Genomic DNA, 17,435 nt, shown 5'->3' on the forward strand with positions numbered 1-17,435 from the left:
TCCCTTCCCTTTAGACTGTATGCCTATGCATAGGGCCTTCCTCACCTTTTTGTACCTGTATTGATTGTGATGTTTGTTACTCCATATATTCTATATATGTAATTCATGTGATGTAGTTGTATAATCACATTTACTTTACAGTGCTACGCAATATGTTGGCGCTATATAAATACATGTTAGTAATAATAATAATACCCGCACTCTTACTCCAAAATTCATATATGAGTGCTCGGTTAATAGTAATTGTATATTGCATATAGAAGGACCTGCACTCCAAATTCTTGTGTCTCAAAGTTTAATTGATCCATCACTTTGTGCACCCTTTGTGCAACTTTGAGACACAAGAATTTGGAGTGCGGGTCCTTCTATATGCAATATATACATATAACATCAATTTTATATATATAAATTTCATCAAGAGCCAATTAACCCTCTTGTATGTTTTTGTAATATTGGTGGAAACTTTTGAGCATTGATCACCGTTCTTCAGACCTCTTGTAGATGGCACTTGTTATATTTTAATACTCATCACTTTTTCTTTGTATTTAGGTAAGGGAGGAATATCGCAAATCTTTCCGTAGGCTGCATGTTAAGAAGCCAGAATCAGAGGGTTTATCAGGCAGCACAGTTCCTTTGACCTTGAAATCAGTAAGTCCCAGCCTTCCACTTATATTCATTGCTCTCACTGCTGCTACACTGCTCATTTCATCTTGATATCTCTTTGCAGGCAAGTGTGTATGAGGTACTGAAGCCAGAAGTGAGTAAGACTGACTGGTGTAAACCTTTGAATGAAGATACAAATTATTGAAGCATGGAACTGGGTGCTGAGCATAAGCTCCTCAGGGCAAAGACTCACACATAAACATTTTCTAAAGTTTTGCCTTTAAATAATTGTATATAAATACAGTATGCCTATTTCTAATTTGTGGTTTATTGAGATCTGTAAAAACCGTGATAGAATCCAGCAATATCGATACTTTTCAACATTCCCTACATTCAAGTCCTAATCCTTCCCTAGGAAGACTGCACGGTGTAAGACAGGGTGTAAGTTCCTCAAGGCAATGACTCTGCATATGAACATTTATTACCATTAACATATAAATAACTGTAAATAGACTATTCACATATGTAATTTGCTGTATTTAGAGTTTATTGAGATCAGAAGGGTCAGGTTGCCATTTTCCATAAGGAAGAAAAGCTGATGTTAGGCAAAAGTGGTTATAGATTCAACTTCCATAATTTACACCATTCCTATTAAAAGAAAATCAATATTTTTAGACCACAGCTATGACCACAGACAAGGCCAAGTTATATCCAGTCACATCCAAGATCTTCCTCAAACCATTGCCCCCAATCTGTGCCAGCCAGCAACACCCAAAATATTGCCCCCAATCTGTACCGGTTGTGCCAACAAACAATGCATTGCCCCCCAAGTCTGTATCTGTTGTGCCAACAAACAATGCATTGCCCCCCAAGTCGGTACCGGTTGTGCCAACAAACAATGCATTGCCCTCCCCCAAGTCTGTACCTGTTGTGCCAATAAACAATGCATTGCCCCTAAGTCAGCAGCATCACCAAAATAGCTCCAGCCAAGATCAGTCTGTACCTCTCTGCTCAGTCAGTGTGTACCTCTCTCTCTGTTCTCCAATAACACCGCCACCAGCCGCCAGCTTAAGAACAAAGAATACCGCGCCCGCACCGACCACTGCCTGGCTGAGGGCTCTCTCCAGCGCGACAGGCCAGACCAGCACAGCTCCCTGTGTGGAGTGATATCACCACGCGGTGCGCCGCTTCCTACAGCGCATCCACGTTAGAGAAGAACTGTACGAACTGGAGCAAGAGGGAGAGGGCAGGCTGAGGCTTGCAAACAGATCCAGGGCAAGTAAAAGGGAGGTGGGAAGCAGAGTGGAACTCTGCTGGGGCATCGGAGAATGAACTTTGAAACTTAAAGAAATACATTTTAAAAAAAAAATGTTTTTTATTTTCCTTTAAAAGTGCACCCCCCTATGACTGCACCCTAGGCAGGCGCCTACTCTGCCTATCCCTGGTTCCAGCCCTGTACTCATTTACATGCCGGTGATTTCACTGCCTAACTTAAAAAGGTCCATTAACTAGGATATATATATAAATCTGGGGGGGCGGTGGAAAGGATAAGACCAACAGCAGGGGTGTAACTACAGAGGAAGCAGAGGGGGCCCAGGAGGTATAGGTATACGTCCCTAATTAATCAACATTTTCAACATATTATGATAAAAAAGGACAACCTTTTGGATATGTTGGGGGCCCTAAAATTAATTTACTGTGGGGCCCAATAACATCTAGGTACACCGCTGACCAACAGCATACTACATAACTGAAAAATCCATAACAGAGAAAGATATACAGCAATTAAGATCAAAGAATACACTCTATGCTGTCAGGCAAATCTAAATTTATTACTTAAGCCTTGCATCAACAATTCTATAATGCTTAATAATTGTATGTTTTAAAAGTGAACTTTATCCAAAAACCATATTTGCATAGTAAAAGAAAATGTAATTTTTAAGCAATTTCCAGTACATTATTGTCACAAAATCAAATGAACAAGTTGTCAAAAATGTTGAATTAAAACTTTAAACCAATCAATGCCTGCACAGCAAAAAGAGTGTTGAAAACCATTATAAGACCTGGACTGGCAAATGCTCAGTAATTTTTTTCTACTTTATGCCAGAATATATTTTTTCTATGGAAATATGAATAACAATTCAGAAAGAATAGTTGGCTTGTTGAATACAATTGATGACCTTTTTCAAATTTATATTGCATTTTACCTCCTTCCAGTCAAAGAAAAACATTTCAAGATCCTAAATATTTATTTCTGGCATCAGTACTTCAGTCTTTGTGTATACTCAATCACTACATTATTCAAGTTCCTTTTCACCCACTTTTCTTCTATCCAAAACAGTTAATGCAAACCTGACACTGTTTTTTGGTTTTGTCTGAAGTTGTTAGATAATAAATGGTTAATCTGGTTATATAAATCTGTGTTTGAAAATGGGCAAGGCTCACTGAACAAAACATGTTAATAAAGCTGTGACCAATATCACTGCTGAGACAAGATTTACAAAATGTAAGGGAGAGAACAACAGCAGTCGAAACCAGAGTTTCCACACTAAAGGATCAAGTATCTCCCCTGCACAACTCAATGCAAGCAATACAATAACAACTTCAATCTTCCCTAGGGAAAATAGAAGACCTCGAGAACAGGCACAAGAGCAACAATGTTCGGATTGTTGGGCTGCCAGAAAGAGCTGAGGGCCAGCATCCTGAGCAATTTACAAAATCCTGGCTGAAAGGGCTGTTTGGAGCTGAGATCTTCTCCACTTACTTTGTGGAGGAGAGGGCCCACAGTGTCCCAAATAGAAGACCCCCGTCAGGGACCCCACCAAGGCCCTTCCTGTTCAAGGTCCTCAATTACAGGGAAAGAGATGGGATCCTTAGAGCAGATCACCAAAAAGGCGAAATACAACACAATGGCTCACGGATCTCCTTCTACCCGTATTTCTCTGCAGCAGTTCAGAGACAAAGAGCAAGCTTCCAGGGAGTAAAAAGATGGCTGAGAGATGCACAGCTCCAATACATTATGCTCTTCCCATCCAAACTGAGGATCATTGACGATGGCCAGACGCACATCTTCACAACCTCTGCAGAAGCAGCCTGGCTAGACGTGAAAGGCTCATGGAGACAACCTTTCAATATCAGCCCCAGGCGAAACTGACCTCCAATCACAATCTGCATAAAAGTAACAGGTTTTACAGACCACCAACTATATGTAAAAAGCGGTGTTCCCGTAGTTTTGCTACTCTCCAGTAAGGACTGACCTGTATCCCACATACCATTGCTAACACCTTGCTAAACATTTAAACAGATGCCAACACCACCACCCAAAGACAGGTACTATGAAAGGTACTTTGAGAGCACATCAGAGTATGCAGACGGTGTCCAATACTAGTATGTGAAACTAGGATAAAGGGTCGGTCCAATGCTTTTGTAGACCATTAGTCCATGGTTTACCCGGATTGGAAAGGGACTAAAATCACATATTTCAAAGTTAAAGATTTTCTGGTGATAACGGGGCACGCACCCAATTAATGACCAGTAAAGTGTCTTACATTATGGTTATTAGACCCACCCAAGTTAGGGGGGTGGGTAGGAAGGGAAGACGGGAAATGTTGGGATGTTTGATGTTATCAATTTTTACCTTTTATAATACCATTGTGTCATGGAGCGTAGCCACAATACAGGCACCAACTGTTTATCCATAAATATTTCCTTCACCATGTCAACCTATAATAATCATCTCATGGAATATTAGGGGTCTTAACTCCAAATTAAGACGAAGCCTCATGTATAACTTTATTAAGAAACATGTGCCATCTATTCTCCTATTACAGGAAACCCACCTCACAGGGCAAAAAGTCCTCTCCCTTAAACATCCCTGGGTGAGATGGTCTTACCATTCCACCCGCCCCCTCGGCGGGGACGCCGGCCGCGCCGATCTGTTTCCCTGCAAGTGCCGGTTAGTTAGGGCATGCGCACGCGCCTCTTCCTGGGTTTTATGCACAGTGACGTGATGACGTCAGCGTGCAGTGGCGGGAAATTCAAATGATATTTAAAGGGATCTCTAGTTTAATTCTGTGCCCGTGATAGGATTTGTTCCTGGTGCTGTTAGCTATTGCTATTCTGTTCAAACCTGTTTCTGCTTACCTGTTTTGACCCCTGCCTGGCTGTTTTGACTACTCTGATCTCTGGAACCTGACCTTTGCCTGAAACCAACTCTGATTCTGCTTCACCCTCCTGTTTGACCTCTGCCTGTTATTTGACTCTGACTCAACCCATCTGATTGATTACCTAGTTTTGACCCTTTGCCTTCCTGACAATTCTGATATCCGCCTGCCTCGATCCAGCCTGTCTGACCATCCGCTTGCCTTGCCCTTTTGTACCGTGACCTTCGGCCTAAAGACTGCTAAACAGACGTGCCCCTTCGCCAGCCAGAACATCTCTGTCAGGAACAGCCAGGAATCGAACCCTGGTCCCTGTTGTTGGGAGGTTCTGCATTACCAGGGTGAGCCACTGGAGGATCTCTGTCCTCATGTTAGACACTGCTCTGGACAGACTTGAAATATATTCTTTCTCCCCTGCCTCATTATCCACATGTGTCTTCCATTCCCAATTAATGACCCTTTATAAGCCTGTCCCTGCCCTAAGATCCTGGCTTGATTATCTGAGCTCCTGAGCCCGATCCAGCCCCTTACTTGCGACTCCTGATTCCTGACTCCTGACTCCTGTGTCCCCTGCCTGGTTCCTGTGTTCCCTGCCTCGACTCCTGATTCCTGTTCCCACCTGGTTCCTAATTCCTTTCTCTGTGGATTCCCTGGTTTGACCTTCGGCCTGTTATCTCGACCCTGCTTGAACGCTGCCTGCCTTTGACCTTGCCTTCTCTTTGGACCTTGCTTGCCTGCCGCCTGCCCAGACCTTCTCCACCTGTTTATTGGACTTTGCTTTGCCTTTACCCAGGTTGTATCTTTCAGTTTATACTGTTATTGATATTTCATTCATCTCCATTAAAAACTCCTTTATCATAACATGGCTTTTGCTGTTAAACCTGCAGTAAATGTGTATCACCTGGGTTATCCAGCATATAGGCTCCATTCATCAGCACCCAAACCTGACAATCTCGCCTTGCACCCCTTGTTAAGTCCAGGTGGCACCCAAGTAAGCTGAGGGCTCCTCCCAAAGACCAACGGTGGTCACACTACTGGTGAAGCCGAGCCGAAACCAGGGTGCCTTTTGTACCGTGACCTTCGGCCTAAAGACTCTGCTAAACAGCTGTGCCCCTTCGCCCTTTGCCAGCCAGAACATCTCGCCTTGCACCCCTCGTTAAGTCCAGGTGGCACCCAAGTAAGCTGAGGGCTCCTCCCGAAGACCAACGGTGGTCACACTTATGGTGAAGCAAAGCCGAGACCAGGGTGCTTGGCATTTGTTCTGGTATCGGGTGCCGGCTGTGACATTCCACTTCTACTCACCCTTCGTTGGTCAACCCCAACAACCTCAATGTTATGGAGACTAAGTCCACTTTGGTTGGTCAATGACCTAGTGCAAACAGCCAATTCAGAGGGGTATGCTAATTATTGGAAAACAAATGCAGAGTCAGCATCTCTGGCTATCCTATGGAATGCCTCTAAGGCAGTAATGTGAGGGCCTGTCTGGGGAAATAAGATGAGCCCGCAGCCAAACAAGAGAAAAGGTTGAACAAGTAGTAGAAGAAGTCACACAAGCCGAATATGAACATACCACTAACCTAACACCAGACTCACACACACTCCTACTAGAGAAACGCAATAACCTAGAGAGGCAAAACAAACTGCTAACAAAAAAAGCCCTCCTATACCAGTCACAGCGATAAGAATGAGAGATAAGAATGGGAGAATTCTAGCATACTTTGCAAAAACACAGTGCCCCACAAATGCAACACCAGCCATAATGAGACCTGATAAAGTAGTGGTTACTGACCCAAAGCTCATAGTGGAAGAATTCGCTATATACTTTTGTGAACTGTATGATACTACTATTCTCCCCCACAACAATACACACTGCCTATTTCTGGACAGCATACCTATCCCGACTCTCAGCCCAGCCGACAAAGCAGCACTCAATCAACCCATAAGGGCAGAGGAGATAAAAGAAGCTATAGCTTCTCTCCCACCTAGTGATGGGCGAATTTGCGCCGTTTTGCGTCGCCGAAAAATTAGCGAATTTCGCGCGAAATTCGTGAAACTGCTAAAAATTCGCAAAACGGCGATTTTTTGCCGCGAATTTTCACGGGCGTTTCGCGAATTTATTCGCGGGCATTTTGCGAATTTATTCGCTGACGGCGAATCGCGCAAATTCACCTCAAATTCACGCCTGGCGAATAAATTCGCCCATCACTACTCCCACCCAATAAAACACCAGGAACTGACGACCTCCCAGCAAACTGGTATAAGATCCTGGCAGAACAATTGGACCCCCACCTTTTGACTACTCTCCAAACCTCCTTTGAAGTGGGTTCTCTTCCCTCTTTATTCAATGAGGCTCTCATTATAGTTGTTCCTAAACCAGACAAAGACCCCAAAAAGTGTAGCTCATACCGTCCAAAGTTCCTTATAAACACTGGTGCAAGAATACTTGCAAAAATACTAGCCAACAGACTCCAATGTTACATTATAGATCTGATTCACCCAGATCAATCTGGATTCATGCCCGGCAGATCTTCTAATATTAATCTGAGGAGACTATTTACCAATATAGTGTAATATTGAGGGGGAATCGCAGCCAGCACGCAGTACACAGTTTCTTAGAGAAAGTCAATTTATTTCGAAACTTAAACTCAAAGTAGCTTTTCCACAGCAGAAGGTAAAATTAACATATAATAAACAGCTTACTTCAGCTTGTGAAAGTCCTTTGGTTTTACAGTGTGCAAAGTAGGCCTGGTCAGTCCACTTGATGCCAAACAACAAAAACCAGCAAATGTCCAATATTAGCAGGCTTTCTTTCACAGTCCTTTGCACACAAGGATATCTGGTTCAGTCCTTCCCCAAATAATGGGGAAATATACCTCCCATCAAGGAGCCAACCCTGGTGTCCTCTACAATAGTAATACAGCATGTCAAGGTGGGAACCAGAGCAGTGGCAGAATAGACCTATTTATGGGAAACCCTGCGTAGATTTAACCTGGGAGAACACTTAAATGGCTGCAGATGCTATACCAACAACCAACCATAAAAGTCAGAGTAAATGATCTGATATCTGCCCCATTCCAATTAAGAAGAGGCACCCACCAGGGATGCCCTCTGTCACCCTTTATCTCGGTTGGCTATTGAACCTCTGGCCATACCCACACAAACAAAGTACGGGACTGACTCTCAGCCCAGTTCCAGAGAAAATATCCCTATACGCTGATGATTTACTGATATACCTAGCAGATACAGTCGATTCTCTTCCTGTCCTTTACAAGGAATTTAAATGGTTTTTAGGAGGGACAGAGGGATTAAAAAAGGGTGGAGGGGTGTGTTTGTATGTAAAAGCCTGAATTAAAGCCATGCACTAAAGAAATAACCATAGCTGGCACTGGTGAGGGTGTAGAATCCCTCTGGGTAGAGATTTTGACTGGGCAAAAGGTTACAAATAGTGATGGGCGAATTTATTCGCCAGGAGCGAATTTGCGGCGAATTTGTGCGATTCGCCGCCAGCGAATAAATTTGCGAAACGCCCGCAAAAATTCGCGGTAAAAATTCGCCGGCGTCAAAAACGGGCGCCGGCGTCAAAAACAGGCGCCGGCGTAAAAAAAACGGGCACTGGCGTAAAAAACGAGACGCCGGCGCCATTTCGCAAATTTTTCGCCGTTTTGCGAATTTCGCAAATTTTTCGGCGCAAATTCGCCCATCACTAGTTACAAAGAGAATTATCATTGGTGTATGTTATAAACCACCTCGTATAAGTGACAAGTATGAAGCCCAGCTACTCTTGCAGATACAAGCGGAGTCACAGATGGGTCAAGTTGTTGCTATGGGTGACTTCAATTATCCAGACATTGACTGGGGTAATGGGGTTGCCAAGACAGAAAAAGCTAGTAGGTTTGTAAATATGCCGAATGACAACTTTTTATTCCAGCTCATTCAAGAACCTACTAGGAATAACCCACTTTTGGACCTTGTAATAACTAATAATACTGAACTTATCTCTAGCATTTGTGTGGGTGAGCATTTAGGGAATAGTGATCATAACATGGTCTCCTTTGAGATTCTGTTGCAGAAGCAATTCTTTAAGGGAGTAACTTAAACACTAAATTTCAGATGTGCAAACTTTGACAGTATAAGGGCATCTCTGCAACATATTAAGTGGGATATGCTTTTCACAGGGTTAAACACAGACCAAAAATGGGAAGTCTTTAAAATGCTGCTAAATTCATATACATGTCAGTATATTCCCCTTGTAAGCAAGGAACGTCGTTGCAAAGCAAAACCTTTTTGGTTCAATAGAAGTGTTGGTGTTGAGGTGGGTAAGAAAAGACGTGCTTTTAAGGCTTTCAAGTTAGCTGGGACAGCTGAATCATTTATAAGGTACAAGGAGGCCAATAAATCATGCAAAGAAGCTATAAGGCAAGCTAAAATTGTTATGCAAAAAGATATTGCAAAAAGCAGTAAAAAGAATCCAAAAATATTTTTAAACATGTTAATTGTAAAAAAATTAATCAGGAAGGAGTGGGACCTTAAGTATCAGAGGGGGGGGAGTCAGCTGGTTGATGAAAACAAAATAAAAGCACAGATTCTGAACTCACAAATGAGGAACAAGTTAATGAAGGTTTCCTTCTTAATAGTTCCAATTCTAGTAATACAACTAATGATGCATGGTTCACACATGAGGAAATCCAAAAGAGACTAGAACTTGTTAAGATAAACAAAGGTCCGGGGCCAGATGGTATTCAACCCAGAGCACTTAGCGAGCTTAGTTCTGTGATTGCCAAACCTCTTTACTTAATTTTTCAGGATTCATTGAGGTCTGTCATAGTGCCGAGAGACTGGCGAATTGCTAATGTTGTGCCTCTATTCAAAAAAGGATCCAGTTCTCAGCCTCAAAACTATATGCTAGTTAGTCTGACATCAGTGGCAGGAAAGCTTTTCGAAGGGTTAATAAAGGATAAGATACTGGACTTTATAGCAAATCATAATACTATGAGTGTGTGTGTCAGCATAGTTTTATACGAAATAGATCTTGCTACACTAACATAATTTCTTTTTATGAGAAGGTAAACACGGACCTTGATTCTGGGATGGCAGTGGATGTGATTTACTTAGACTTTGCTAAAGCATTTGATATAGGGCCAAAATGTTACTGGTTAAATTAAAGAATGTTGGCCTGGAACATAGTATTTGTACATGGATAGAGAACTGGCTAAAAGATAGACTACAAAGAGTGGTGGTAAATGGAACATATTCTATTTGGACCAGTGTTGTAAGTGGAGTGCCGCAGGGCTCTGTACTAGGTCCCTTGCTTTTCAACTTGTTTATTAATGACCTGGAGGTGGGCATTGAAAGTACTGTTTCTATTTTTGCAGATGATACTAAATTGTGCAGAACTATAGGTTCCATGCAGGATGCTGCCACTTTGCAGAGTGACTGGAAAATGAGGTTCAATGTTGATAAATGCAGGTTATGCACTTTGGCAAAAATAATATAAATGCAAGTTATACACTAAATGGCAGTGTGTTGGGAGTTTCCTTAAATGAGAAGGATCTAGGGGTTTTTGTAGATAACAAGTGTGGGGGTTCACTCGCTGGTAGGCTGCAAAAGATGCGACTTCACACACCAGGATCGGTTTAAGGGCTTCCTGCCCGCATTTATTTTCCAGCGGCTGCAGAAATTTCCCCTTGCAGGGGGAAGGTAACCTAAAAACAGCAGAAATATCCAGCCTCCTGGCTAACACAAAATAAACGTCTTTCTTTCTCTCTCTCCTGAAGCTGAGAACACCAGCAGTTTGTCTCACACACATTCAGCACTGCTGCTCAGCATCAGGTGTACTAAATAGGGCCTGGGGCCTCTTAAAAAACCTGGCCTACAGATTTGGGAATCCGTTCCACCTTACTCTTGCGGATTCCCAGTAAACCTTGCAGAGAGACATAGTGTTTCTCTGCTAACAGCACTACTGGTCTCACCTTAGTAACAATATTTGAGAATCCGTGGCCCAACATACATTCCATCAATCACTTTTCCCCAGGAAACTGGGGAACTTTTTGTCACCATACCACAGAAGTTGTCTTCTGGGCAGTGTCATTCTGTGGCTACTAAAGCAAATAAAGTTCTGTCTTGCATAAAAAAAGAGTATTAACTCAAGGGATGAAAACATAATTATGCCTCTTTATAGGTCCCTGGTGAGGCCTCATCTGGAGTATGCAGTGCAGTTTTGGACTCCAGTACTTAAGAGGGATATAAATGAGCTGGAGAGAGTGCAGAGACTAAGTGCAACTAAACTGGTTAGATGGAGGGAAGACTTAAATTAGGAGGGAAGACTGTCAAGGTTGGGGGTTGTTTTCTCTGGAAAAAGGGCCCTTGTGAGTGGGCATGATTAGACTTTACAAGTACATTAGAGGACATTGTAGACCAATAGCAGGGGACCTTTTTACCCATAAAGTGGATCACCGTACCAGAGGCCTCCCCTTTAGACTAGAAGAAAAGAACTTTCATTTGAAGCAACATAGGGGGTTCTTCACAGTCAGGACAGTGAGGTTGTGGAATGCACTGCCGGGTGATGTTGTGATGCTGATTCAGTTAATGCATTTAAGAATGGCTTGGATGATCATAATATCAAAAGCTATTGTGATACTAAGCTCTATAGTTAGTATAAGTATGGGTATATATAATTTATGTGAAAGTATGGAGGGGTGTGTGTATGGATGCTGGGTTACATTTGGAGGGGTTGAACTTGATGGCATTTGTCTTTTTTTAACCTGATTTAACTATGTAACTATGTAACTATATACAACCCTGGTAAAACTTATGGCTATGGGTAAGAGAGACAACGATATATGCCCCAGGTGCAGAACTCCAGAGGCACATGATCTGGGCCTGCCCAGTAATCACTACCTACTGGTTGCAAATAATGACAGCCCTAGCAACTACCCTAGACTTCCCACAGGTACTGTCTCCTATGGTGTGTTTACTGGGTGTAATAGACCAATTAGTACCTACTAATTATGCAAGATTGAGATTTAGGGCATTACTGTTTTGTACAAAGAAAAATATAATTATGCACTAGATGGGACCCCCTATGACTCCTGGGTAAATTTAGTAAATGTTGTAATACCCCTGATTAAGCTCACACATGAAGCCAGAGGTATGACCCATAAATTCAACAAGGTTTGGAGCCTGTGGTGGGAGCCTGGCCCTGGCACTCAGCAGTAACATGATATGGGAATAAGATGCAATGCGAAATAAATCCAGTGACACACGAATGTAACAGTAATGTTTATTTTATTGTCAATGTTTATTGTTTATAAAACAAATAAAGCATTACCTTTAATAAAGCTGTGACCAAACTTCACCCACAAGGCAGACTCTGAGTCAATCATTGTGTATTGTTCATTGGGGGGTCGAATCAGCAATTTTACATGAATCACAGACATTTTTTAAGAATACATACATACATAACAACAGTACATTATAGAACTAGTGATTAGTGAAACTGCCAGGTTTGCGACACTGTGGAAAAATGAAAGAAATGGCAACATTTTGGAAACTTTTCACAAAATGTCTTACAGACAATGGGCATTGGGCTTTTTCAGCATTTTTCCTCTGCTATTAAGTAATGATTGTATTTATGTATGGGTGTGCCTGTGTGTGTGTTTATATGTGCATAAACTGGGGAACAATACTGAAGGGTTAAACGTGATAGAAAGTTGTGTTTTTTTTTCCTAAATGAACTATATTACTTTGTAATTATGTGAAAAAGATGTGGGCTGCGCCTCCTTCCACTCCTACCTTGTGCAAGGTAGGGGAAAGGAGTAGATGATGCCTATGAGCCTCCACCTGCCTGCAACTCACTAATACAGCACTGACTAACACAAGTCAATCATTGTCTCTTTTTTGCAACATGGGAATTTTCAATCTGCTTTTTTGACAGTGTACTATACAACTTAAAGAATCTTATCAGTTTATCAGTAAATGATATAGCAGATCTAAACACTCTGCCATATGCTGTAAACATTTACCTCTATTCTGTTGGTGTTGGAAATATCTATTTACAAAGATTTTAAAATGTTGTAACTAGAAACTCTGTGAAACTGGAAGGTCATCAAAGACATTAGGAATGCAATAACAAAATGTTACTGAAATTCCATTATTATTGTTATTATTATTGTTTTTAATGTAGTGATGTGAAAATTTAGACACCCTCACATATTATTGACACATCCCTAGTAATATTGACGCTTAAATGGGTCCTAATGGAGACCTTGTGCTTATGTAACCCCTGTAGTTCTCACAGTGTACACTAGATGGCACTGTGTAATAGTATAAAGGTCTTGGGAACCATGTGGTCTGTGTCCAATTTGCTTTAGCCCTTACCTGAGCAGGCAGGAAGGGAATGGGAACTGGAACCTTAGGAACATTAGGCCTAGCAAAGGATAAGGTATACACTGTAATAGGTCACTCTAGGAGTGACAGACAGGTTATTTAGTTGAGCAAACCAAGGCTCCGACGAGGAGAGTCAGAGGGATTAAGATCCCGGGTACTAATTGCCCAGAAGTAGGTACAGACTTAGGGATGTAGAGATTCCCTTGGGTTCCATTTAGGGAAAAGGCTGAAAGCTGGGTGTACCTTCAATTGCTGCTTCACTGTGTGTTCCCTTGCCTGCAGGGACTATGCTGTTCAGGTGCTGTGAGTATATGCTATCCTATGTTGCTCTATGTTCCTGTTATTTCTATAAACTACTGTGTGGATCAAGTTGTGAATAAACTAAGTTCTCTGGTTAAGCATAAAAAAACACTGGCACCCAATTATTGTGCATAGTACTTTGTTACAGTTACACTACACCCTGCCTCCACACCGTTGCAAGGGCTTATACCTTGAGAGAAAGATCTCATCCAGAGCACAAATATAATTGAACATAAGGTTTTAGTAGAGACGGTGCCACTCATTTTACTATAGCGCTACATTAATAAACATCATTTCAACGACACTGACAAAATATAATTTCCACATTTGTTACATCCTGCCTGGGATTGAATCAGTAACCAGGTGTTGCCAGTATCGACTCTATTGCTATCCCTGTATTTCTAAATGTTGTTAATCTACTCACAGGTGAGTACCTGTGATGTTTCTATAACTTACATTAAACTTGGTGCCTGGTGGCCTGTGTTTCCTTGCAGCATGACCTAAATAAAGGAGACTGAAGTAACAGAGAGAATTGATGAATAAACTTGCAGTGATTGCAATATAATCAATGGGAAGGTGCAACTTTATTCAAGTCAAGGCATTATCAGATCTGCAATAGCATTTACATTACCGCACCTTGTTAGAGAAACGCTTTACCACGATGTTACAGTTGTTACCCATAGAAGAAAAGCTCCCGTATTGCCAATTTCTTCCAAATACGCCACCCCAGACATATCCTTTAGATAGATGTGGAGGGCTGAGGAGGGCACACATCTCACTGGTTGATGTAGAAGGCCAGGGGCAGATAATAATGAAGTCCACTATTTTCCTGGCATATAATACAACGTTTACTATCAAACCAAATGCATAACAAATTTCTTGAATACATTTCTTGTAGATTTTTAGAGGAACAATTCAAGGTAAAAATCCTTTAGACCCATTTAGAGTCACCATTTAACAAAAATTTGTATCTGAGTAATCTTCTTCATATTTAGTGTGTTTTGCGTTTGTATGTAAGAAATGATGCAAGATGGCCAAGGCAAATTTAAAATTTTTAGTTTTATTCTGGTCAGTTCTGAAACTGAGCAAACTTTGCAGGAGAAGAACATTGCAAAGAACAGGTCCCACTAATATTTGAACTCAGATCACTGGATTCAGAGTCCAGAGTGATAACCATTACACCATGGAAAAGCGGAAGCCAAGGTGGGGGAGCGAGACCTAAAAAAACCTGAATAATCTTCTTTAGGTAGCTTTCTTATTGGCCCATAAGTTAATGACTACTTCCTTTCACACTTTAATACAGTGATTGGAAAGAGGTGGTACTTCCTCTTTGGCCTCCATCTTATGACCCGGGTGGACGTGTCTGTGGAGCCTGGTGACAGACAACAAGGTCCAGTTAAGAGCTCTGCCCTTGAGGGACAACCCTTCCAGGGAAAGTCGGGGAACAGGGACCCTGTGAAGGAGGTTTAGTCGGACACAGGACTACTTATGTTAGGAATGTGATAGCTCTTACCACACTAAATACATTGGCAAGGAGATGTGGGCTTTGTTTGAAGAAGCTGAGTTGGCAGCCAAGAAAATGTATATGCACTATTTGGGGTTTGTACATGCCACATACTTTGGTCAATCAATGCATATTTTCAATCAAACCATTTAAAAGACTCCTGGTGTTCATATTTAGTGTGGTATGTCTTTGTATGTAAGAAATAATGCAAGGCGGCTGAGGCAAATCGGAAATTTTTAGGTGTTTTCTTTTTTTTTAAGAAATGTCATAAAAAGTGCTAAGTTTAGGACAATTTTGCTGTTCGGTATTTCGGTGTAAGTCGATATCTTTGTTGGATTTGTCTGAATGTGTACTTTCCAAAAATATGTGGTGGTATGGGGGCTAGCCTAGTGGTTCTTGCTATGCAGAAGGTGGCACCTAAAGGGAAACCTGTAGTTCGCAAGAACTGAACCTGTGCGGGAGGGCCCCCATGGACTTCATGGACAGTGGTCAGGAACTGAACCTGTATGGGAGGGCCCCCATGGACTTCATGGACTTAACAAGGCACAGATTTCCTGTTTAATCGTCTTGAGCGGAACCACCTTTTTCCTGGTCCTTCACATGGCAGTGAGCACTAATGGGTTAACCCCCCTCGTCATGTGAAGGACAGGAAATTACCTCAAAATAAAAAGACCTCCCTTGCCCCTGACTCGTCCTCCTATTTTTTCCTGTCCCTCGTCAGGAAACTCATCCAATCCGGCGGATATTTGGCTCTGTCTGCTGATGCTGGGGGACCTGCGTAATGCCTTGTGTGTCTCTGCAGGGCCTGCTTAAGGCCATCGCCTTTCATTGCCAAACCAGCGCAATAAGTCGCAATGCTCTATTTACTTGGGGAGTGCATGCACACTAAGTCGCGGTTAATCCTGAACCGCATGACGTGTGAACCGCATGGACGGAAGTGACGTCACTATCGCGGGAGATTTGAAATCTGCGCTTAAGGAGCGGTTCATTTGGATTTTTTCTCCGCTACTCGTTTTGGCAAAAGACAGAAGAACAGCTGAAGCCTCCAGTTTGGGACTAATTCACTGCAGTAAGTGCATCCCTAGGGAATTAATGCTGCTGACACCAGCTAAACAGGTACGAGTATCTAACTTGTTACTCTGTTCCCTAACAGGAATGAGCTCTGGGAGGCGATCTCATTCTACATCAAGGGGGTGAGTGGACAGTGAAAGCTGAGTCTTGGATGTTTTTTCTTTGCTCTCACCTTACTAATGTTGGTGTTATTGTTGCAGGAGCTCCCCTGGTAAAAGAAGGGATGAAGAGGTCACAAGTAAATCCTCTAGGAAGGAATGCCTTTCCTGCAACAATCCTGCTTTAATAAACAAAAAGTTATGTCAGGAATGTCCGGACCAATTAGCAGGACCTTCCACCTCACAAGATATGTTTATGGAATGGATGAAATCATCTTTTGATCAAACCATAAATGATATGGTAGAGAAAGTAACTGAAAATGTAATGTCTAAAGTTGTTTCTCTTAAGGGGTGATAGGAGACCAACTGCAACTAGTCACAGTGTGTCTTTATCAGATTCTCCCATTTTGAATAACTCAGATTTTTCTCAAGATGAGCAAACAGATGATAGAGAAGACGTTTCTTTCAATGTGGATTTGGTGGAACCCCTCATTGTGGCCATGAGAGAAACCTTAAAGATTGGTACAGCGAAATCTACGGAAGTAGAAGATTTGATGTTTAGAACCTCCAACAGGAAAAATGAAGTTTTTCCTGTACATCAGGTGATCAAGGATATGATTAAGGAAGAATGGAGTTCACCAGATAAGACATTTTTTCTAAATAGAAGAATAAAGAAGATGTACCCATTTAAAGATGAGGAAGTTAAAGATTGGGACTCTGCTCCGAAAGTGGATGCTTCCATTACTAGGATAGCTAGGAAAACCACGCTTCCGGTCGATGAAGGGGTGTCACTTCGTGATGCAATGGAAAGAAGGCAGGATACTATCCTTAAGAAGGCCTAGTTAGTTGCCGGGGCTTCCTGCAAACCCGCAATAGCCATTACATCTTTGGCTAGAGCGAACAAGATATGGATCCAGGAACTAGAAGAGGCTCTGAAAGTAAAAACCAGCGGAGTTGACATGCTAAAGATGTTAGAAAAAGTCAAGGCAGTAAATGACTTTTTATCGGAAGCCTTGCTTGATGGAGTTATGTTCGCGGCAAAAGGGATGAGTTTAGCGGTCGCATCCAGACGTTCTCTTTGGCTAAGGCACTGGATGCCTGATACACCATCAAAACATAATCTTTGTTCTCTTCCCTTTGAAGGTAACCTGTTGTTTGGACAAAAGTTAGATAGTATAATTTCCAAAGCATCCGCAGGTAAATCTTCATTTTTACCACAGGACAAAAGAGAGAGGAAACAAACAGGAGGACTTGGTAATAGAGCTCCAAGAGGGTCCTTTAGAGAAGCTAAATCCTACAGAGCTGTTTGGCTCA

General features: G+C 42.0%; 1 protein-coding gene across 1 annotated transcript in view; it reads left to right on the plus strand.

Moving 5' to 3' along the window:
* LOC108705157 (adhesion G protein-coupled receptor E1) overlaps positions 1–3,014 on the plus strand; it is a 58,780-nt gene extending 55,766 nt beyond the window's left edge. The window contains exons 18-19 of the mRNA XM_041587774.1: positions 550–648; positions 728–3,014. Of these exons, the coding sequence (XP_041443708.1) occupies positions 550–648; positions 728–808 (180 nt within the window). The 3' untranslated portion in view covers positions 809–3,014. The remainder of the gene's footprint in view (positions 1–549; positions 649–727) is intronic.
* The last annotated feature ends 14,421 nt before the right edge of the window (positions 3,015–17,435 follow it).

This window comes from Xenopus laevis, chromosome 3S (assembly GCF_017654675.1).
Source record: "Xenopus laevis strain J_2021 chromosome 3S, Xenopus_laevis_v10.1, whole genome shotgun sequence".
In the NCBI taxonomy this organism is placed as follows: Eukaryota; Metazoa; Chordata; class Amphibia; order Anura; family Pipidae; genus Xenopus; species Xenopus laevis.